At 46.0% G+C, this 21818-nt stretch overlaps 12 protein-coding genes across 12 annotated transcripts; 8 read left to right on the top strand and 4 right to left on the bottom strand.

Moving 5' to 3' along the window:
• Window positions 1–354: 354 nt before the first annotated feature.
• N7500_005324 (ATP-dependent DNA helicase 2 subunit KU80) lies at window positions 355–3032 on the bottom strand (the record flags this gene model as incomplete). Its single annotated transcript, XM_056676469.1, has 11 exons — window positions 355–372; window positions 427–896; window positions 961–1172; window positions 1225–1610; window positions 1660–2166; window positions 2223–2283; window positions 2332–2500; window positions 2551–2618; window positions 2681–2744; window positions 2803–2857; window positions 2904–3032. The coding sequence occupies 11 exons, from the start codon at window positions 3030–3032 to the stop codon at window positions 355–357; spliced, it is 2139 nt and encodes a 712-aa protein (XP_056531469.1).
• Window positions 3033–3148: 116 nt separating this feature from the next.
• On the top strand, window positions 3149–4048 carry N7500_005323 (DUF4149 domain-containing protein; the record flags this gene model as incomplete). The annotated part of the gene is made up of 5 exons (XM_056676468.1): window positions 3149–3187; window positions 3265–3377; window positions 3427–3460; window positions 3531–3819; window positions 3882–4048. 5 exons carry the CDS (start codon window positions 3149–3151, stop codon window positions 4046–4048), a joined length of 642 nt encoding a protein of 213 aa, XP_056531468.1.
• Window positions 4049–4563: 515 nt separating this feature from the next.
• Window positions 4564–6679, bottom strand: N7500_005322 (sugar porter family MFS transporter; the record flags this gene model as incomplete). The annotated part of the gene is made up of 5 exons (XM_056676467.1): window positions 4564–4778; window positions 4831–5799; window positions 5847–6111; window positions 6162–6244; window positions 6304–6679. The coding sequence occupies 5 exons, from the start codon at window positions 6677–6679 to the stop codon at window positions 4564–4566; spliced, it is 1908 nt and encodes a 635-aa protein (XP_056531467.1).
• A 3087-nt stretch (window positions 6680–9766) lies between these two features.
• Window positions 9767–10105, bottom strand: N7500_005321 (helix-turn-helix domain-containing protein; the record flags this gene model as incomplete). Its single annotated transcript, XM_056676466.1, has 2 exons — window positions 9767–10041; window positions 10072–10105. The coding sequence occupies 2 exons, from the start codon at window positions 10103–10105 to the stop codon at window positions 9767–9769; spliced, it is 309 nt and encodes a 102-aa protein (XP_056531466.1).
• A 429-nt stretch (window positions 10106–10534) lies between these two features.
• N7500_005320 (class I SAM-dependent methyltransferase) lies at window positions 10535–12086 on the top strand (the record flags this gene model as incomplete). The annotated part of the gene is made up of 11 exons (XM_056676465.1): window positions 10535–10579; window positions 10669–10703; window positions 10753–10806; window positions 10857–10863; window positions 10910–10954; window positions 11007–11042; window positions 11094–11212; window positions 11265–11290; window positions 11341–11371; window positions 11426–11780; window positions 11838–12086. 11 exons carry the CDS (start codon window positions 10535–10537, stop codon window positions 12084–12086), a joined length of 1002 nt encoding a protein of 333 aa, XP_056531465.1.
• Window positions 12087–14535: 2449 nt separating this feature from the next.
• N7500_005319 (FAD-dependent oxidoreductase) lies at window positions 14536–15868 on the top strand (the record flags this gene model as incomplete). Its single annotated transcript, XM_056676464.1, has 5 exons — window positions 14536–14564; window positions 14625–14744; window positions 14801–14999; window positions 15060–15463; window positions 15562–15868. The coding sequence occupies 5 exons, from the start codon at window positions 14536–14538 to the stop codon at window positions 15866–15868; spliced, it is 1059 nt and encodes a 352-aa protein (XP_056531464.1).
• Window positions 15869–16102: 234 nt separating this feature from the next.
• Window positions 16103–17152, bottom strand: N7500_005318 (uncharacterized protein; the record flags this gene model as incomplete). The annotated part of the gene is made up of 1 exon (XM_056676463.1): window positions 16103–17152. The coding sequence occupies one exon, from the start codon at window positions 17150–17152 to the stop codon at window positions 16103–16105; it is 1050 nt and encodes a 349-aa protein (XP_056531463.1).
• Window positions 17153–18019: 867 nt separating this feature from the next.
• On the top strand, window positions 18020–19278 carry N7500_005317 (sialidase family protein; the record flags this gene model as incomplete). Its single annotated transcript, XM_056676462.1, has 3 exons — window positions 18020–18558; window positions 18608–18773; window positions 18847–19278. The coding sequence occupies 3 exons, from the start codon at window positions 18020–18022 to the stop codon at window positions 19276–19278; spliced, it is 1137 nt and encodes a 378-aa protein (XP_056531462.1).
• A 422-nt stretch (window positions 19279–19700) lies between these two features.
• Window positions 19701–20014, top strand: N7500_005316 (uncharacterized protein; the record flags this gene model as incomplete). The annotated part of the gene is made up of 2 exons (XM_056676461.1): window positions 19701–19860; window positions 19914–20014. Coding segments are annotated over 2 exons (261 nt in total), but the record flags the coding sequence as incomplete, so codon positions are not given.
• Window positions 20015–20020: 6 nt separating this feature from the next.
• Window positions 20021–20382, top strand: N7500_005315 (uncharacterized protein; the record flags this gene model as incomplete). The annotated part of the gene is made up of 2 exons (XM_056676460.1): window positions 20021–20033; window positions 20093–20382. The coding sequence occupies 2 exons, from the start codon at window positions 20021–20023 to the stop codon at window positions 20380–20382; spliced, it is 303 nt and encodes a 100-aa protein (XP_056531460.1).
• Window positions 20383–20558: 176 nt separating this feature from the next.
• N7500_005314 (ABC transporter integral membrane type 1) lies at window positions 20559–21112 on the top strand (the record flags this gene model as incomplete). The annotated part of the gene is made up of 3 exons (XM_056676459.1): window positions 20559–20563; window positions 20711–20756; window positions 20798–21112. The coding sequence occupies 3 exons, from the start codon at window positions 20559–20561 to the stop codon at window positions 21110–21112; spliced, it is 366 nt and encodes a 121-aa protein (XP_056531459.1).
• On the top strand, window positions 21113–21469 carry N7500_005313 (uncharacterized protein; the record flags this gene model as incomplete). Its single annotated transcript, XM_056676458.1, has 1 exon — window positions 21113–21469. One exon carries the CDS (start codon window positions 21113–21115, stop codon window positions 21467–21469), a length of 357 nt encoding a protein of 118 aa, XP_056531458.1.
• Window positions 21470–21818: the final 349 nt, after the last annotated feature.

The raw sequence follows: 21818 nt of genomic DNA, 5'->3' as shown, positions 1-21818 counted from the left end.
AACCACTTCGTGCCACATGTTGTGTTGTCTGCAGGTTTCGCTCTTGTATGTGTCAATTCTACGTCTATATGACAATGCTGTTCATGAACTCCCTCGAATTTGCATTTCTTCCTCGGTTTATTGTATCTCTTGAACTCAACGTCAGTAATATTGAACCCAGTCGTCTGGGGTAGATCATAGTTGGCTTTTTGTTCCACGGCCATGCCTTCCACGCTGTACCATATGGTATCACTCGCACAGCAAGTTCTACATGGAGTGAGGTTTGCACCAAATACAAGTCTGAGTATTCCATATCTCTCCCATATTGACTATTTTATGTTCCAAGAGCGAGACCTCAACCCGCCCCCACTCAACTCAATTGGCAGCCAAAAACTATATGCACTGTTAGCGATCGTTCTATTCCATACCGAGGGGGTCAAATCTCACCTCTTGAACCTCTTCGTCCTCAACAGCAGAGCTATCCACTTCACTCTTCCCGATAAGCCCAAGCTTCCCCTTCCTCACGAACCACCACAGCTCCCTCCGATCCCCACCTAGCTCCTCCCGCAATATCTTACCCTTCAACTGACGCACAAAGTCATTGTACACCACCGGTTCCTCATAATCCACTAGCTCCTCGCGCATAGTACCAAGGCCTTCGATGACGCGGTCGTAATTCGAGTGACCGAGACTGTGCGTTATCTGGGTCTCAATAATTTTAGCCATTTGCTGCACAGCGTCGTGGATCGCGTCAATGTTTTCTGCGCGGGAAAGTGTTTGCTTGAACTCCGGGATTGCGTTCTCGGTGGAAATTTTCGTTCGCTTGGGTTCAAGGCTAAGGAGGGCGTCGACGTCAAGACCTGACAGGGGTTTCTCTGTATCGCGCTGGCGTTTACGACCTTTTGTCTTTGGTGGAACTATCAAACGAAATCCGTTGGTAAGTGGAATGTTTTCTAAATCTATTTTGAGAATCAGTCATACCTTTCTTAACATCAGCCGTAGACATCAATCTCTCAAGATGGGACTTGGAGTTCTTGACTATCTCTTCTGAGGGGTGTGCGAATTCCGTGAGCCGCTCTGAGGGGTCAAGGACAGGGTCGCTGGGATGCACTGCACGGTAGCGAACGGCTGACTCGATGCGGTGCAGTAATGGGGAGAATGACTCGTCAATTGGGAGATCATTAGTTGGTTCACTAACTCTTTTGATTAGCTGGTGTGCATGATAATCAAGTGAGCCCTAATTACCCTTCATCATTTGTGGTGACAAAATCCATGCTGTCCACGTAGTTACTCATCGCATCCTTCAGATCGGCATTTGGAAGGTTGCGGTGTTCCGTTACCACTTTGCCAGAGACAGTAATGATCTTGTCTAAAGGTGGGAACCGATATGATCGCACGTCTTCTGCAAATGGAAGCTGTACTTCTATCAAACACTCATAATCTGCCTCGACGGATGGGGCGAGTAACACGAGCATCGGTGGTTTGGATTCTTTGGTCACCAATCGGGCAACCGCATACGAGTCTAATTCATAGAGTGCATGAATGAGGGAAGACAACGCAAGAGATGCATTGTCATTTGCACGCTGAGGAATGATGATATTTGTGTTGGACATGTGCATGTATCGGTCATACTAATGACAGGAATTAGCTGTGATAATTGAGATTCGCACAGAGACATACCTGATCCTTCTTAATGAACCCGATTAGCCCCATGCCGGCAAAAGTTTCCAGATTGGCGACGTTCTCATCAGTCTGCTCGATAGGAACTGCTGTACGTCCATACTCGTACCCCTTGGCGAGGTCATCGCGTTCAACGTCGACCTTGCCCCCTGGTGCAGACTCGTCTGTGATCTGATAGGTCCGTGACGTTCTCACCGAGGCGAGAGCGTCGCCTTCAGCATTGCCTTTACCCGGTATCTGACTTCCTGGTTCGGTGCCGGGGCGTGGCACGAACAAGCTCGCTGAGATCGGCTTGGCGACGTAGGTTCGGAAGTATCGCTCCACGGGTATAGTGATCGCTGTGTCATACTCTTCGGGATTTCCGAGCATAAGATTCCCCTTGAAAGAAGGCATGCTCTTAGTCACTTTGATGCGGGGAATATCTAATTCCGAGACAGCTTGCTCCAGCGTTCCATAAACACCTTCGCACTCCTCAGCCAGATTGCGGAGAAGAGTCTCATTTTCAGCCTGCAAAGAACTCGGTTAACAATCAATATTCCAATATATTGAAGACGACTTCGTACCTTTCGACTGTCTTTATCTTCTTCCTTTACGCCATACTCAGCGTCATCAAAATCGGCACCACTGGATGATATTAGCAGAATGCAAAGTCACATCAGTGAGAAAACATGCATGATCACCAATTCGATGTTAACTTCTTTCATCTTTTCAATGATGCCTTCGATATTATCATCGCTCATCATACCAGTGCCATTAGTCACTAAAATGATCTTGCGCTTGTATTTGTTTGTCTTGGTATAATCGAGGATCATCTGGATGGCGATGACAATAGAAGATATGGCTTTCATACAGTCAGAATAGCAATTTAGCGATTCTTCAACAGCCACTTACCATCGCCTTTATTAGTTGTGCTGGGTTTGATTGTTTCGCGTAGTCTCCGGATATCAGGCATGAGGACTCTGAAAGACAATTTAGTCAAGTAATTCAATATGGAATAGTCATTTCAGCACGCCACACATACTGGCCAAGACCGAAGAGGACGGAAATACTAGAAAAGTTCTCTACATCCAAGTCATTGATGGTTTCTGTTCTAAACATGAGAGAGGGCTCCCAATGGATGTTGACAGGTAGGCTACCACTTACCATCCGTCCTGAGACCAACCACGCCAACCGTAGCCGTCTTGCGACCGGTGGCAACCTGGGATTGTCAGTTCTCTGGCGTTGAACAAGCTCAAGTCACATACCGTGGCGGTGATCCTATCCCAGACATACTGCATGGCCCATTCGAGATCTGTCATAGGACGGCCATGGTGGCGCTCGCCCATAGACCGTCCCATATCTACAATGTAAACCGTAGCCTCTTTCTCCGCCATGATGATGGTGCTGTTGGGGAAATAACAAGTCAAAATTGCTTGAGCCTCAAGACAACAGGCAGACAGGCAGACGCGTGATATTTCCACTTGCGGTTTAGACCGAAACGCGAAGGCACATGACATCACACGCTGTATTCGTTGGTGCTCGGTGGTCTGTGCGTCGCTATGAGACAACGCCGCCTATTTGGAAGTGGAAACAAGGCTTTCCCCAATAGCTGGGCCGTAGCGATAGCTGCCCACTTCTTTCCCTCGATGCAACCTCACATCAACTCTATCGTCAACTCAACTCTCCCGATATTATAACATATACGAAATCATGGATCCTCGCCCCTATCACATACTGAGGTTTGTTTATATGCGAAAATCACAACTCATATGCTAATAAATGAGGCAGTTACGGTACCCTCCTAGGGACACAGTTCTACCAGGTGAGATCGATATCTGAACTGGGCACATATCAAACTGTCCTCTCCAAACCATTCTCTGACATATGTCAAGTCTTTTGTTGGAGGCTTCGTTGCTTTCCGCGCCCTTCCGCGGCCCCAGTTCTCTAATCTGCAGACCGCCATCTTCCCCATCTACTTCTCACTGCAGACTGCGCTGCCTGTAGTCGTCGCCTTGACCGCTTCCCACGGCGGACAGGTGTTGGGTTTGTCTGGTCTCACTGCACCGAAGAACCGCTTTGACACCCTCTTGCCGATGGCAACCGTGGCAGTGACCGGGTTGGTGAACATGTTTGTATTGCTTCCCATGACAAGAAATGTGATGCGCGAGCGCAAGCATCAAGGTGCGTTAGCTGCTGTCACTATATTTTGATTGAGAGTCAATTGATCATTCTAACCTTTGCAGAAACCCGTGATGGAAAGAAGAGCTACGACCCCGCGCCTCACTCTAAGGAAATGCTGGCCTTGAACAAGAAATTCGGCCGCGTGCATGGCATCTCAAGCTTGGTCAATTTGGCCAGCCTGATTGCTACGGTCTGGTACGGTGTCGTGCTAAGTAAGAGACTTGAGTAATGTGGCAACGGCAATCAACAGCAATACTCAACAGGAGGTTATATGCATATAGCTCTTGTAAATATTTCGTTTATTTTCCTCCGTCTATTGTATATCGGTTTATACACAGAAAGTCTCTCTGCAGGGTTAAAAAATTTTCGCCTTTCCATTTTTCTAGCTGTAAAGCTGAGATGATGGACAAATAACTAGAAAAAGGACATCCAAAAGCATATCTGAGCTGACATCGAAAAATTCTATCAAAAAAGGCTCCCAGAAATGACATGATAATTCCACATAAGGGGCCTAACATCTTTGTACGGCATGAACGAAAATACACAATTCTTTCATCTTCTATGGTCACGGTGATCTACCTGATTATGTGGACATTGCCCGAAGAGATGTATTGTTTGAAGGGCTAGTATATGTTGCCTGGCATCATGTCATCTCCACAGAGCCAGTGCTCAGTAATACGTCAAGACACCGCCCACGAATAAAAAAAATGGCACCGTCTGTTCTATATCTGCAGCATCTAGCCTTTATGCGCTCTTTCCCTCTTGCTTCCTTTCTCCCTTAGACTTGATATCACCTACTTCAGCAAGACGCTCGGCACCTTGATAGAATTCTGGCAGAGGCTCCAATTTTTGACGAAGAATCCAGACACGGAAATGCCATAAGGCATTCTTGACCTGGTATGAGGCATGTTTGCGAGTCGAAACAGAGAAGACCTGGTCCAGTTCTTCCAAAGTAAGAGCTGAAGACAAAAATATTAGCACGATGAATCTCAGATAAGTCGGGACGCTTACACTTTGTTTCAGGCACAAACAATAAGACCAAAAACCAGCCGATTACACACCAAGCAGCATACCAACCAAAGGCACCCTGCGGTTTGAAAGAATCGACCAGATGCGGCCAAGTAAAAGATAGAATGAAATTAAAGCACCAGGTAGTTGCTGTCGCCCATGACATACCGACGTCGCGGACTTGCAGCGGGAAACACTCAGCAGCATATGCGAACGGGACGGGCCCTTCTCCAGGAGAGTAGAATATTTCAAACAGGTACATGCCCGTCGTGACCATCGCAATTCTCTTCTTGCTTGTCTCGTTCCCTTCTTCAATCCAGAAGGAGAAGCCAGTCCACAAGAGGGTGATAGCTAGGAAGGGAAAAGTGAATAGTAGCAAATTCCGGCGACCCCAGGTATCAATCGTGAAGAAAGCTGGTAGAGCAAAGACCCAGTTGAGAATACCGGTTCCCATGGATGCTAGTAGCGCGCTAGTCAGACTGTAACTTGCTTCGGTGAAGACGGAGGTAGAGTAGTACGCAATAACATTGACTCCACAAAATTGCTGCATGAACATCACAATCCAGCTCGCGAGTGTAGCACGGCGGTTTCGTGGGATGGTAAAGAGCTCAATGAACATTGTGAAGAAATTCTTGCCCTTGTTAATCTTGCGTTCAAGCTCAACGCCCACATGTGCATAATACAAATCTCTGGCGGCCTGAATGTCTGTTGGACGAAGGAGACGGAAATTAGTATAGGCTTTTTGGATTTTGCCGTGCTGGATCAGCCATCTTGGAGATTCCGGGCAGAAGTAGACTTGAGCACAGACAATCAGTGGCAGTACGACAGTGGATCCTAGCATGAGACGCCAACTGATGTCTCGGTCTAAACTCATGAAAGCAACGCCCATTATGTTGCCAAGCATGATCCCGAAGGCCGTCCACATTTGCCACATCATTACGAGAGCACCTCGAATTGGGGCAGGAGAGCATTCTATTGAATCAGCAACAATGAAAAGGAAGTCATGCAACAACACTTACCCGCGGCGTACACAGGCACAGTACTCGATTTCGACCCGATCCCCAGACCAAGAACAAAGCGGGCAATGAAAAGATTGACCCAGGTATTTGCAACACCTTCCCATACCGAGGCAACAGCCGCAATCACGCATGAGATAAAGATTGTACCACGCCGGGCAAATAACCGATTTAGGGGCTCAGTAAGCCAGCAACCGATAATTGCGCACGCCAAGTATGGGGCACCGACAACTAGGCCTTGGATGTTTTTGGAAGTGATGTTGAGTTGCTAGAACAAAAGTCAGATTATGCTAGCATGATCAACGAGAGAAGACGTACATCTTCAGCAAAGTAGATAGCCTGAGCACCATTATTGACGGTTTCGTCCATACCTTGTACAGCTGCAGCCAGAGAGCACATTGCTGGAGGAGGGAAAGGAAATTAGCTCAGGCAAATGGAGCACCTGTAGTCTCACACATACATGCTAGGAAGTATAACTGCCATGGCTGTGACCACTTGTGGGTATGTTCACGCTCGAGGGCTTCCCTCTCTTCCTCCGATAACTCGGGGAGACTGGTTGCCATTGCGGGATTTTGCGAAATGAGAGCACCCTTTTTGAAAGTCTCGAGATGATCCATCAAATCGTACTTGGTACAAAATTCGGCAACATCTTTAAAGAGTTGTTCGCGTGAAATTCCGGCAAGAGGGTTCTCGAAGACGGCATTAAGATTGCCAGGAGAGCGGCTCTCGAGGTCTGTCTTCTCTTCCTTGTGAGGGTATGTAGGATCTGGGCTCTCCTCTATATGCTCTACCTTCTCTGCAGTGGAGCCGGTCATTCCCATTCCATTGTCCTTCATATTGAATGAGCAAAGGATGTCAAGTGACGATCGAATATCTCATGAAACACTAGTAATGTACTGAACAATAATCGAGCCTATGGGTGTAGCCAAGTCAGCTGAAAGACGTTCTTATATGAAGGGTGATAGGCAAGAGGTAGAGTGACCTGATCTCAAATTTGCGGTTTGTTACAGCCTATCAAGGCAAATCTAGAGCAATGGTGAGAACAATTTCACGCTTTTAGGGCGAGGAGACTGGAGGGGCCTTGTCTGCTTTATAGCACAAGCATCCATTCGCCCCCAATGTTGGAATACACTAAAGCCTCAAACTTGCATTTAGTTCGGGTGGTCTTCCACACAAAATCAGCCGCTAGGAACCATAGAGTACCATTCATGTAGCATGATTTATATTAAAAGGCATGGTCTGTATCAGGTTATTGGATACTGGACCCTTGGAGCCCGAGCTAGAGGATCGCTTAATGAACAAAAAAGCAGGGCAGAGCTTGCGGGCACAAAGAAACATCCCTGTCATTGGAGATTGCCCACACACTGAGGTTGCCCATGGGGAGTCGAGGTGAATCATATAGAGGGTATCAACTATGTCATTGGACAATAGGAACGAAGTCATGACCAATGAGTAAGAAGTTCATCGTACAATCCGATAGCAGCTACAAGCAACATGGAACCCGTGGACGATCATGTGAATTACGTCATTGCCCAGGAGACACCCGTGACCTTTGTGTTCCTCGAAAAGGCGGGGAAGGATAGACCTCGGGAGTCAGCTACACTTACGTAAGTCATGTTCGATCCCGGGGCCCCGGCCCAGGCGGAAAACACAGGGTGCCATTCTATACTTTCCTGGTCAGATTTTCCTCACTGTAGCTTTCTTCGTATTTTGAAAGTACGGAGTACATGTCGAAGCAAAATAATAAAACCCCAACCCAATTTCAAAGGCCCTCAAGCAAACCCAATATCTCCTAGTGATCGCATAAATCAACATGACTCGGAGATAAACCCTGATAAACCAAGGAATCCAACCCCTGGCCACAACTAACTATGTGGTTTAACTACTCAGCTACGCTCCTTCGCACCAGTGGCACCCGAACCAAGTCTTCCAGTGTCCCCCTCAAGCCATAAACCCACGCCTGAATAGCCCGCAACTACGGCTTATTTCTATACAACTCCTTAGGAAGATAGGGTTTGACGAAGCTTAAAAACAACGCTTTGGAAGATGTCTAAAGTCTACTCAAGGGATTATCAAGGGATTGAGGAGGCTCTTTATGATGCTCTGGCCCAGCCGTGAAGGAGGCTTCCAGAAAAAGTTCAGTCAGACTGGCGGAGTGATATATATCTGTCAATCTCTGCTATATTCCCGAGCACAAAAACAATTGAAAAACGATACAAATCTTACATCCTCATGCCATTTTCACCAAATCCCCGCTCTTCATCTAGACTGGTATAATCAAACTAATAGCCGCGGGAGAAGCAAAAATAGATTTTGACCATGTAAGCCAGATAGAATACCTAAATACTCCGTATATGGGCAGTAATTACTGTATGATTCGTGGACGTACCCAATTAGGAAGGCGGTTCTGGTTTTACAGGGGGGGCAGTGCGGCTCCCTTCGCTTTACAATATATGCACATAACCAATAACTTTCATAACAGACTGTATAAATGTGTTATAGATCACAATTTCTCAATCCCCGAAGATATTACATATGTATTGAGACTTGGGCCGCGACTATCATTACGCAGTACGGTGAGTGAAATGAGTTTGCTTCTTCCTAGTGGTGACCAAGCTATCGGGACGGTGTCAGTGAGCAATTGAATAATTTTCGTGGATACGAGGGTAAAAGTACGGGTACACAAAACTTACGTTGTCCCGCCCCGCTCACTGGCACGGACCTGGGGGCCTTTTTTTTTAACTTGGCTTTGCCCTTGACTCTCAGGCGTTTACATGATATATATATTTTATCCGGAAAATGGAGTTCAGGGAGTCAAGTTCATTCGTCAGGACAGAAGTACATAGCAAGTAGCAGATATCATTCAGATCATGGGTGGCTGACACAAATTACACCCGTGGACCTCGACCCGTTGCACTGCACCTCTGATTGGTTCAAAACAGCCCCCTTATAGCCCTGCGGATCATCACACAACAGTGAGCTAATCATCTTAGAGCGATCAATACGTTAGCTGTTGTCGAACCAGTTATCTTTCCCCAAAATCCCCCCCATTGACAGTTGTTGCACGGGATATGCACTCTCAAAACGAAGGGAAAAGTACATACAGTGACTGGACATAAGTTTTTAACACGTCGGGCCCCACACCCCCCTGATTATATAATATACTGCCGGTCTAAAACCTCCATAAATTCATACTATAAAATCTAGTATGGTGTATACCACCCCTGGCTCTCAATGATAGCCTCCACCCGGTGCGGCATTGTCTCAGAGAGATGCTCCAGGTGCCTCAGCTCTAATTCATCCTATGCCTGCTGCGCTGTTGCCACTAGTATCTCCTTTGTTGTGTCATTGTTCTGCATATGTAGGAGATCAGGCCGAAGCTCGTATGTCTTAGCTTTCAACAACGCCCAGAGGTTTTCAATTGGATTCAAATCAGGCGAGTGAGGAGGCTATTCCATAACTTCAATCTCCATCTCAGCTAATACATCCCGTACAACATACGCAGTATATGTCGGAGCATTATTATACTGAAAAATACTATCTAGATTTGCAAGCAAGATAGGTAGAACCCGGCGGTATAACTCCTCAATCACTAGGCCAGTGATACCAGTACGCTCAGCCTCAGGATTCCCAAAGAGTGGTATAAGCCCTGTACGCCGTGTAGCGCCAGAAAATATAGCCCAAAATATCTACTTCACTTACTTTCCTCGGTGTGGTAATCCTTGACATTGTCCCTCCTTCGGTTGGTCTTTTGGACGGATAAAGGTCCACTCTCGACGTACACCAATCCCACGCTCAATAGTACACTTATCAGACCAAAAAACACGGGCCCAATCTTCAGGTGTAAAGTGCCGATAGCGTAGGGCCCAGCGAAGGCGTTTAACCGCGTGTTCTTCCTTTAAAAAGGGCCGCTAGCTACATCGCTATTTACGGAGGTTCTCCGCATTTAAAAGACGTTGTATAGAGCGGTATTTGACCTTATGATCAACCTCAGCAAGGAGGTCTTCGGCCATAATCTTTGGGTTTCCGTGGATAGCGTTCAAGATCTGGTCTTTATTAGCTTCAGTAAGCTTTTTTGGCCTTCCAGATCGCGGTTTTGATACGCCTGCTCGGCGCTCGCTCTCCTTTTTCACAGTGTACCGGATTGTAGAGATTGGAATATAAGGATAGCGGTTATGAATACGTCTATACCCCCATCCTATAGCATGTAGCTCACATATACGCTCACGTATAGCAGGCGTAAGCTCTTTTGAACGCGCCATAGGTGGAATGGTATAGAGGGTAGAGAGGAGAGATACTAAAGAGAGAGATAAATATAGGTAATTGGATCTCCTTTTTGAAAAGCAGCTTCACGTACTATTTTAGCGTGGTTTTCATATACGCGTTTTAGGTAGGCGGTATATCCCTACACTAGCGGTGAGCTATGTGGGGCTATGGGTGTGTTAAAAACATATGTCCACTGACTGTACGGGCAGTCTTCCTGATACTTACGGTACAAAGGACCGTTGAATACAACCTTGGCACGTAATAGCGCTGAACCCGACAACTCGGGACGCTAATAACTGCCTGAAGACAGAGGGGTCATAAGGGGGGGTCATAAGACTGCGGTGTGCTTGCAGTTTTCACTTTTCACTTTCTTCCTGATCCATTCCATCTGTGTACAAGCCTGTGTCTTGTCCGAAATATCGAAGATGCATCCAGAAACACAACGCGCCTCACCCCCGGTCGAGCCCGACGTTAGTATCCCATAAAAAAATTTTTCTTATTTTTTTTTCTTGAAATTTTTCGCGCATTCCCTTTGCTTATCTAACTAATGTCATACTAGTCGGACACCGATGGGGCCTCATTATACTCTGACTCGTAAGGCCGGTGACTTGAAATGATTTGTATTTTCTGCTAATCGTCACAGACTTGACAATGCCAGTTACACCACAAGTGTGACATCGAGTGTGTTGGACTATCAGTATGTGAATGTGGCTGGAACATGTGTTTAATGGCGGCTAATAATCGCAGATATGAAGTGTGTTTATCGCTATTTGATCCCGAATCTTACTGATGAGGTGCAGAACGGTCGCAGGTATCATTCATACCATGAAGGAGAATACGTTCTAGTACGTGACCCTATCAACGTTTGGTCTCCGTCTCAGACTAATGTTTAATCAGCCAAATGATGAACGGGAACAAGATCGCCTTGATCTGGTTAGTTTTCACTCGTTGAATCTGATGATACAAGATTTTAACGAGCAACAGAGCCACCACATTTACCTAATGATCCTCAAAGGAGAATTGTGCCAAGCACCAGTCCAAAATCCAAAGCGAGTATTAGATCTCGGGACAGGAACAGGTTTATGGGCAATCGAGTATGCAGAGTAAGTTCTCTGCCAATTTGTCTGTCTATTCTACCCCTAACAGGCAATATAGTACAAACCCAAACGCACAAGTCATCGGTAGGGGCACATGTCTATAATCCGATCAAAACGTCGACTAATGGAACCAGGAATTGACCTAAGTGCTATTCAGCCATCATGGTACGTGCTTATGCTACTACAATGGCTCCATATATAATATTGACAGATGTCCAGGGTGCCTCCAAATTGCCGCTTTGAGATTGACGACTTTGAACAACCATGGTCATATAGCAAGCCATTCGACTATATCCATGGGCGCGAATTGGAAGGTTCCATTCGAGACCATGATGTTCTCTTCAAACAGGCACTCGACAACCTGAATCCCAATGGATGGTTTGAAATGGCGAGTTTCGACGTCAACACGTATTCGGACGACGGAACTCATATCGGCGCAACGAACTTTCTCTTGTCCATTAAGCACATGCATGAATCCTCGCGCATGTTTGGTAAGGACATGGCTTCATCCGTGTCCTGGAAAGAACGGATGGAGAAGGCCGGGTTTGTGAATGTCAAAGAGGATATCCACAAGGTATGCTCCGCAATGTCTTTTTGATAACAATGAAAACCCATGCTAATCGGTAAATAGCTGCCTCAAAGCCCATGGCCCAAAGACCCCAAGCTCAAGGAGCTTGGTCGGTACCATCAACTCAACATGCTCGAAGCCATGCCCATTTACACATATGCGTTGTTTTCAAGAGTGCTTGGGTGGACACGCGCCGAGATCGAGGGACTGCTGGCAGGAATCCGGATGGAGCTGCGGGATACATCGTATCACTTGTACACGAAGTTGCGAGTGGTTTACGGCCAGAAACCCGACCGACCTGTAAATGTCTAATCGATGTGAATAGAAATCTCATCTCCCGAGTCATACATATTTCACATATGTTTCTAAATATAGACTACGGCATGTGTCACGGAACTCGGGAGACCCCGGGGCCATAGTTAATCTCCGCTGTTAATGCTTCGATATTTGGGCGGAGGCTCTGCTTTCAAAACCAACCTCCAGCGTAGTGAAAATAATTAGAATTTTGTTTTCACTTTCTTTGAGGTGTCTATATCCTAGCTAGAGGCTGGGGAAAACAGAATTCATATTCTCTCTTGTGGCTGGCTTCTTGCCAGAGCAGCTCTAGAATGTGCTCCTCCGTACGTCGTCCAGGTATGCAACCGTTGCAATTCAACATCCCTTGTGGGTATGGGCGTGCGTCCAAGCCGAGCGATGAAAACTTCATGTTCGTTTGCTGCGTCGGTCACTCCCTTCTGTCTCTTTCTTCTGTTTTCTTCCCATTCTTTTACTTGCTGACTTGTCGGGATCATGTGCCGATATATTAGTGATATATTTACCAGAAAAAGCGCGGTGTAATTTAATATATTAGGATATTATAAATTAATGAAGAAATTGGGAGAGAAAGAGGCTATCTGTATGTCTTCAAGACAGCCATATCCTCAAGATTTCAAGAAGACGCCAACAAAATGCGACCCTTGGAAAAGCAACGAACGCCATGTTGCAAAATAGTCCCTGTATATGTTGCACAAAGCAAATGTCATTGTTTTGAAAGTGTTCATCGGTATCGTGAGGACATAAAAAGCTTTGGAAAGCAGTCGGGGTCGGCTTGATAGGAGGAAGGTCGCACATCTTGCATGGCCATGATCGTTGGAGGTATTGGTAATGGCGTTCTTGAGGTAGAATAAAAGTTGGGCTCTTTTGCGGTCTGACAAAAAGAAATGCCGATTCCTGTCTTCAAACCATTATTAGATACCAAGTTTGATCATGATGTGGTAGGCTGCAACACACTCACCATTGTCAAGCTATCTTTGCCCAGAATAACGCCCCGGTGGAAAAGTGTACTCGTCATATAAGTCCTCTTTGGCCGCCATGAGAGGTCCCCAGTCCTTTTTTATGTCCTTCCATTGTTTCTTCAAGCGCTGGAGAGGTGAAGGATGTGACTTCTCCTGGGTGGCGTTGAGATCCTCGACGAAGGAAGACTGTGACGTGCTCGTTTTAGGGGTAAGTCCCTGTGAATCAATATGTTCAGGCATAATGCGATGAGAATCTGTGATTTATTTATTTTTATTCCGATTTGTATTTGTACGGTGATTTCACAGACTTTATATCTATATTTCTTTGAGATAAGGATGACATGTTGGCAGGGGTCTTATTTAAATCTGTGAGCCGAGTCTTTCCCGACTGATTACCGAGATATCACCGCCGAGGTATCTCCGCAAGCTTACCCTGAGGCATTTGAGTTTTCTCTATTGATTTGCGGCACTTCAAATCTTCGGTTTTTCAAGAATTGCAGCATGATTCGAAATGGTGGCTAGTATTGGGCAGCAAGTCCTCTTCTTCAAGCCAGATGACTGTCTCGGTTCATGAGCAGTTATTGAACCACACATATCATGCTACACTTCTAGAGATGAACTACAGTCCATGCATAACTAGAGAATGCGGGTAGGTATAGAGGAAGGATATGTCGTGGGGGAGGGGGGGAGAGGAAACCAACCTTGAAGGGGAAGAGATGTGAGCTATGGATCCGCCCTGGTACGGTGGGTCCTCTCGCCAATAGATGCGGACATTCTCTATGTATGTACAGTACAACACATAGGCTAGCTTATTTGACGCGTTCCAACGACATATTTACTAAATAGCAGATTGATCAAAATTCGGAACGGCAGTCGTGACTCCTAAGTGATCATATTTCCAGAGGACATAGTTTTATCATGAGCGGTAGAAGTCTAGAATCATCCTTGGAAAATTTCTGACCTGTATCCCAGCAATCTCTCACTATGATATATGCTAGAGTGTGCATTGCAGGGAAGCTAGGGAAGATATAAAGTTGCTAAACGACCCGAGTTTATCCCTTTTTGCCCTCTGTTTCTCTTTCTGTCTTGAAGGGAGTTTCCATAATTTAGGCTCAATCACTTCACGTTCTTGACAGAGTGGATCTTCTTTTCTGAGCTAGCTCCGTAGCCGTATGATGATTATCCATCGGTCGTCGAGATCACTGTCTGTCTTGATGAGGCTCTTCGATGCTGTAATATTATCAGCCAATGAGAGGCGATACCGCCTACCCCCACCTACCCCCACCGGCCATGCCGCCAACCGGAGCCCTCCAAGTAGCCCGCGGAGGGAGGAACCGCGGACTTTGCCGCGGTTCAAGTCAACATCAGACCATATAGTCCAAAGAGCTGTCCTTGATTGTAAAGTATTTAAAGATCTCGACGGTAGCAGGAAAGTGATAAATAAGAAAGTCAACTTTCACTCAGGATCAATAGAGCCACTCGAAAATATGAAAAGCGAATCTGTAGTGATCATCGGGTAAGTGGGAGCTAAAACACGCGACGACTGTTTCGGAGTCTTGGTGCTGATCCTTATCAGAGCCGGCGTGATTGGGCTAAATGTAGCCCTCGTTCTCGCAGAGAAGGGCTATGGTCGACACACGACCATCGTTGCAGAGCATCTTCCAGGAGACACTTCGATACATTACACTTCACCATGGTCCGTTGGAATTCCTGTCGTCAGTTCACATTCAAGAAATATTAACCGGAGTTCAGGGCTGGTGCCAATTTCTCAGCCATTTCTGCGAGTGACCCGAACGCATTGCGATGGGACAGGCTTGGATATACGTATCTTCTCGATCTTGCAGCCAAGGATGGGAAGAATGCGTTTGTGAAGGAAACGCCTTCGGTGGAGTATTGGGATGAGCTACCATCCCGCGAGAAAATCGAATCCATGGCCGCATATCTTAAAGATGTGAGTTATAGACAATTTACTTGTTTTTCGGATGTGCTTATCGATGTTGTCATTGAACAGTTCAAGGAGATTGCCACACAAGACCTGCCAGCGGGAGTCGCATTCGGCATAGAGTTCACGACAATAACACTCAATGCACCGATGCACCTTCGGTATCTGTTCCAGAAGGTCACCCAAGAATATGGGGTGCGAGTAATCCGCAAAAAGTTACCCCAAGTGTCGTCCGGCTATCTTAGCGAGGATACCAAGGTGGTGTTTAACTGCACCGGAAATGCGGCAAAAGAGTTACCGGGAGTCCAAGATTCAAAGTGCTTTCCCACCAGAGGTCAGATTCTACTTGCAAGAGCATCTCATGTGCAACGAAACATCATGAGACATGGCAAGGACTATGAAACATATGTGATTCCCCGACCATACTCGAATGGAAACGTGATCCTTGGTGGTTTCATGCAAAAGAATGTTGGGTAAGTGGAATCCATTCAGCCTTTGCGAAAAAAACCATTGGCCAATTGCTGTTTTCTCTTGGGTGTTCCACATGACAGTAACTAAACCATATCGACAGTACACCGGATACATTTGGAGAAGAGACAAACTCAATTCTTTCTCGAACGACGGCTTTGCTTCCTGCTCTAAACTCGACCGAGACTGAGATTCTTGGTGCATTTGCTGGGCTACGTCCATCTCGTGAGGGTGGTGCTCGTGTTGCCCGGGAAAATGTGCGAGTAGGCGCTGCAGGACGCCACGGAGTTGTTGTCCATAACTATGGTGCCGGTGGAACTGGCTACCAGGCGGGATATGGAATGGCGGTTGAGGCAGTCAACACTGTGGCCGAGGAGATTGACGCGCTCGATATTCAATCCCGTCTTTAGATCTTGTTTCCAATGTCCAGTATGGGTGGATTTTTTTTTAGTGCTATAATTTATAGATTTCATTGCCCAGACAGAAGGACTATTTTGACATAAGGTAAGAGGTTTGCAAATTGCAAGTTTGATTTAGCATATAGAGAGAAAGCTTTGATTCATTGTTCGTGTGGTATCGTTTCATAATTTCATAACAACTTTATCGCTACTTATCCAGCCTTGGAAGGTCATGTAGTGATACTATCACGGTAGCTCTGCTGGGCTATTCATCCCACTCACTTCATAGCTTGGGGGAGGACTTTCATCTATATGGGAGTAGATGATATTATCGTCATGATCACCATCATGCTGCGTCACGATAATTTTCGGTACAGGTCGCTCATTTTTCACGGGGTTTAGACCTGGAAGCTCAAACACAGATATGACACTCGTCTCAGATGAGAGTTCTGGGATTGCAGGAGTGACCATTGAGACCTCAGATGGAGAGAAGAATGATTCGTCCTTGCTTGAAGTGCTCGGTAGGGAGTCAAGGTGGCCAAGAACTGTCTCGAGCTTGTCATGAGAAAGAAGCATGCGGGATTCCTTTTTCAGGGCAAGTCCATAGTCACGACGCTTCCAACTTCTGTGAGCTTGGGGCCTTGTTTGTCTAAAATGCTTTACAAATGAAGCTAAATCATTGACGGCATTTTCGGCCTCGGTGATGGTCGAGTCGATCCACTCAAGCTCGATCTCACCCAAGGCTGTCCTTTTGTCGTCCCGCAAATCTCTTGTGTGCCCCACCGTGGAATTGACGAGTTCAGTTGCTTCATACAGCCCTTCAATCTGCTTGTCTGGAGATAAGGAAGAAACAGTGACAGAGACTGATTTGATTGATCTGACTTTTGTGGATGGTGACGTGGTATCGGGAGTTTGAGATGGGCTTATTGGTTGCGAGTTAAGTGCCCTTGAATAGAATCGTGACTGTGAGAACATTGGTTCTTGGGTTTTTCCATCGCCTGCTGTGACATGCTGTTCCGTATCTTCAATACGGGCGGCGCGGTATAACTGATCTGCTGATTGATTCCATTTTGACACCGATCGATATAGCATCGATTTAGCTGACCGCTGACACCGATCCTTCGAATCATTCAATGTATCTGCTGATCTGTGCCATAACTCCATTGTCGATTGATGATAACGATATCTTGAATCATCCCACATGGCTGTCGAACGACCGACGAGGTTCTTTGTCGATCGCTGTAATTTTTCTGTCAGTTGGCTCTTTGGCCGATGTGCGAGGTCGGCCGGTGCCATTTTCAGACGAATGCCTTTGTATAAAAAAAAGGAAGTTTTTCGGAATTTGGATGTCTCAAGTGAAATCTGTAAGGCAGTTTTGAGACTGAATGAGCAAACGTGGAAGAAATTCAAGGTATATAAGTATCCAATATCAACCCAGCCTTACTTTGTAGGCTACACAGATTCCCGGAAATTAAAGACGACTTTCACCCAATCAATCAAAGTCAAACATGTTGGTTGCCAGCAGATTATGGCGATGCTCGAAGGCTGTGTGCTAGTAGGAAACGTATTCAGCACTGGTGTGTAGATCCACGTTTATCATTGGCCAACATTTTGGGCGTCGCTAAATTTGGCTGTGGATGACGGGGGCCAAACTGCCTGGGGGCTTGTGCTGCCCAATTAGCGTGGGCTTAAAAGTTTGAATTTCAGAGTATGTACGGGGTATATTGTGGCCGATACGAGGTTGTCCTCCGACCGTAGTAGCCCTTAAGAGTCGATCCTCAAAGTTCATATTGATCAGAGAGCAAAAGTACTCCAAGGTTACAAATATAGGGGGAAAACACAGTTCCTATTGAAGTAGGGGGGCAGTGAATCACGTGCTCTCTTGGCAATTGATGTCATCGTAATTCCGTAGCATTTCCCGTGATCTCTGCCATATTTCCCCGGATTATCTACAATGGTTGTAATTGATGGAAATTCTTCAGATAAGAGACCCTCAAATTTGTCCCAAATAAGGTCAATTCCGGCGGGATCAGCCCGGAGCATCAGATAGTTTTAGAAATCAACTCTAATTTTCGACAAAATATAGTTATAAAAGCAGCATGATACAAGCAGCATGATGCTGCCCATCAAGATAGCAGACCAGTTAGCTCTAGCATATCCAACATGAGAATTCCCCAGGTATTTGCGTTTGTTGCAGCTGTGGCTGCAGTGACAGTTCCGCGCTCCAAGCACTCTTCCCCGGCCCCGTTCACAAATGTGACCATTTTCTCACCACCTTCCAACTACATTGTTCCAAGGACGCTCTACCCGCGTAACGAGCAGCTTCCCAACGGGGATCTTCTTGCGACATGGGAAAATTATTCCCCAGAGCCACCGGCTGTTTACTTTCCTATCTACCGCTCCAAGGACTACGGAAAGACCTGGAAGGAGATTTCAAAGGTGCATGACACTGCCAATGGGTATGGCCTGCGCTACCAGCCGTTCCTCTACTCCCTACCCGAGCGAGTCGGCTCATTCAAAAAGGGCACTCTACTTCTGGCCGGTAGTAGCATTCCGACTGACTTGTCGTCCACAAACATTGATCTTTACGCGTCGCAGGACGATGGCGTAACTTGGAAATTTGTTAGTCATATTGCTTCTGGAGGAGAGGCTGTTCCTAACAATGGCCTGACTCCTGTGTGGGAGCCATTCCTACTTGCCCAGTATGTTCTTCTGTTGTGCCTACAAACATCTTACTAACCCCATTTATAGCAAGGGAAAGCTGATTTGTTATTACGCTGATCAGCGGGACAATACAACCCATGGACAGACAATAAGTCACCAGGTCTCAACTGATTTGAAGAAATGGGGGCCTGTGGTAGAGGATGTCGCATATCCGACATATACCGATCGACCCGGCATGCCAGTTGTAACCAAGGTGAGCTAAACTAAGAATAACAATTCACTACCGATTTCTTTATGCTATATCTAGAAAATACTGATCTTGCTAGCTCCCTAACGGTCAATACTTCTACATATATGAGTATGGCTCTTTCTTTGATACATCAAGCTACTCATTCCCTCTGTACTACCGTTTGTCGTCCGACCCCGAAAAGATCGCCTCGGCCCCGGGCCAGCGTCTGGTTGTCTCCAGTGGTGCTAAGCCGACATCTTCGCCATACGCTGTGTGGACACCTTACGGTGGCAAAAATGGCACCATCATTGTCAGCTCCGGTACGCAGAGTAGTTTGTTCATCAACAAGGCCCTTGGCGAAGGGGAGTGGACAGAGATCGCTTCACCCCAAGAACACGGTTACACACGGTCTCTGCGGGTACTTTCGGGGGAGGGAGGTCGTTACCTGGTCGTGCATTCTGCAGGTGTGCTACTCGGCACAAATAATCGGGTCTCAGCAAGTGTGATGGATTTGAAAGAGGTATTGTAAGTGAAAAGGCAATTATGGCGGCAGATGGCTCGTACTACATGCTGCTCAAGTGCGGTTACTAGTTGTTTGATCGTTTTGATTGACTGGTCCCATTGTTCAATATGTATATGCTTGATATTTGACCAAAAAGCATTCTAGATTTTGGTGAAAGACTTCAGACGTTATAAACATTATGTGCTACCGAGAATTCTGAAGATCAACACCAAAAACTTTGCACAGCATCTATGACCTTGAAATACTGCAATTCCATAGTACGCTAAGCATGAATATGAAGCTTCATTATGGAATAGTAGCAGTCAATCAAAAAAGAACAGCCAACATATCGGATCCGAGCCTTGAAGGGAGCACTAAAAAGCCCATCTAACGTCACACCGATACCTCTGCATCTGGCAAACTTGAAAGAACAAAAGGTTTCCTAAGCGTTTGCGTGGGCTTTTTACTCGAAAGAACCGGCTATTATCCTTGATGGTGCGTTGATAGGTCTTGACCGAGAAACTAAGAAGGTAATTCTAGAGAGCTTGTTTGCTGAACATGGTTTCATTAAGCACTCTCGGCAGAATGTAATCATGGAAATAAACTCAGGTATGTATACGCCCTATAACTATTCAAACCATTCCTTAAACTTACTGCTACAGCGTATCGTCTTCTCTATGCCAAGAACGTCATCGCGCTGGATGAAGATAGGAGAATCATTCAACATGGATCGTCTAGTGATCTCATGAGTTCTGCTGGCTAAATTAAAATGCTCTCCAATGGTGTCTAATCAGTCAACAACACTGCTCGATTTTCTGATGTTGTATTGGATGACGAATAGTTGCGGGAATTGATGTTAGATTGTCAATATACGTAGTTAAATCGACGAACTGGCGACTGAGTTTTCTAGCACTATTATTTTCAGAATATTGGTTGGCCTCTTCTGTCAGTCTTTCTTGTATTCTGTGTCCTGTTTGTTCTCGGTCTCAGTTTTCCTCGTCAGTCTCAGCGAACCTACCTACACATCAGGTTCTCCATGTTGCTGACGGCCTGTACAGAAATATGGATGGCTACAGTGATGGACCCGCGCCATTGGGCAGCATCCCAATGAGCACGTTTATCATCGGCTAGATGTTTATGCTGCACTTGGTCTCTTCTCACTTATGACTACCTTTGCTAGCTCTTGGTATGATGCCAATATTGTTTTTGGTCAATCGTTCCTCTTGACTAACTTTTATAGGATTCTCATCATGGTTTTACAACCCAGAACAACCCATCGGTCCCACGAAATTATCTTGCATACTACAATGGGGTAAGAGAGAACAACAATTATTGATTACTACTGGTTTTGACCTTCAACTCAGAGCGACAACGTCGACTTTTACGGATATTGGAACTACTCATGCCAATTTTTTATAATAGTAAATTTTTTTTAATTGACCTGATTTACTGTTTACAGATTTAGTCAAGATCACGAACTCATCGACGAAGAGCTTTCTTGCATCGTTAGTGCTAATAGTCAATGCTGCGCTCCACTGTGTTGTAGAATGATCTTGAGTTTTTGTTGGCTCTTCTTGTTACAACAGTAGTGGTCTCGACCTGCATTCTGGTGGTGAACTACGTGACAAAGTTGTACGTTCAGACCTCTCGTCAGATGCGCATTCTAGACATTGAAGCCAAGGCCCCTCTATTATCGCAGTTCTTAGTAGCCCTCGGCGGTATCTCCAGCATTCGAAACTATGGCTGGATAGAGGATTACCAGCGCTGTAATCAAGTTGCCTTCGACGCTTCCCAACGCCCTTCCACGAATTTTCTGGGTATCGCGTTATTCAATATCGTCCACTTCAGTGGCACCCTCTAAATGCTCGTGACATACTGGATTGGACTGGGAACCTCCACTGGGGCTGTTTCCAGAATTCGCTCATATGTACAACCAGCCACTATCGGGGATCTAGATTCCGAAATTGAGGTCATCCCTGAGGACTGGTCTCAGCAGGGTGGTATTGATATAACTGGCCTTTCGGCATCTTACGAGTATGCCCTTGGAGACTTCTTTGATTTCTTTGGATATATGCTAAGTAGTTTCTCTATTGCACACAAACTGCATGAAATTCTAGACTTTGATAAATTTGACTTCATGGAAAACGGCAAAATTGTGGAGTTCGATACACCCAAGGCGCTTTTGTCGAAAGAGGGCACGGTTTTAGGGCTTGGTTGAACGCTTTTCATCCCAGCCCGAAAAGATAGACAGGTGATAGTCCTTTGCATATTTTCTCTTCTTGTTTTTGGGTGGTTTGAGACAAGAGAACTTCCCCAGTCTCAGCCCGAGTTATAGGTCAATATGTTCGCAAAGCCCTAGCTTAAAGGAATGAAAATATCTAATGCTCTATTGTAAGTAGTATAGATGAATATCGTGCAATGGTAGAAATTTTGCAGTGTCGAACCTAGCTACCGCTGCTAAGGACGGGGGATCACATACTGACCACCTAGCTAGTCTCAGGGTCTCTGTGGCCAGGGCCATCTGTATGACACATACCAGCCCTTACATCACGCTGCTATACGTAGAG

Source organism: Penicillium coprophilum, assembly GCF_028826855.1.
Source record: "Penicillium coprophilum strain IBT 35676 chromosome Unknown utg000004l_segment0_segment0, whole genome shotgun sequence".
In the NCBI taxonomy this organism is placed as follows: domain Eukaryota; kingdom Fungi; phylum Ascomycota; class Eurotiomycetes; order Eurotiales; family Aspergillaceae; genus Penicillium; species Penicillium coprophilum.
This window is presented reverse-complemented; position numbering and strand designations above follow the sequence as displayed.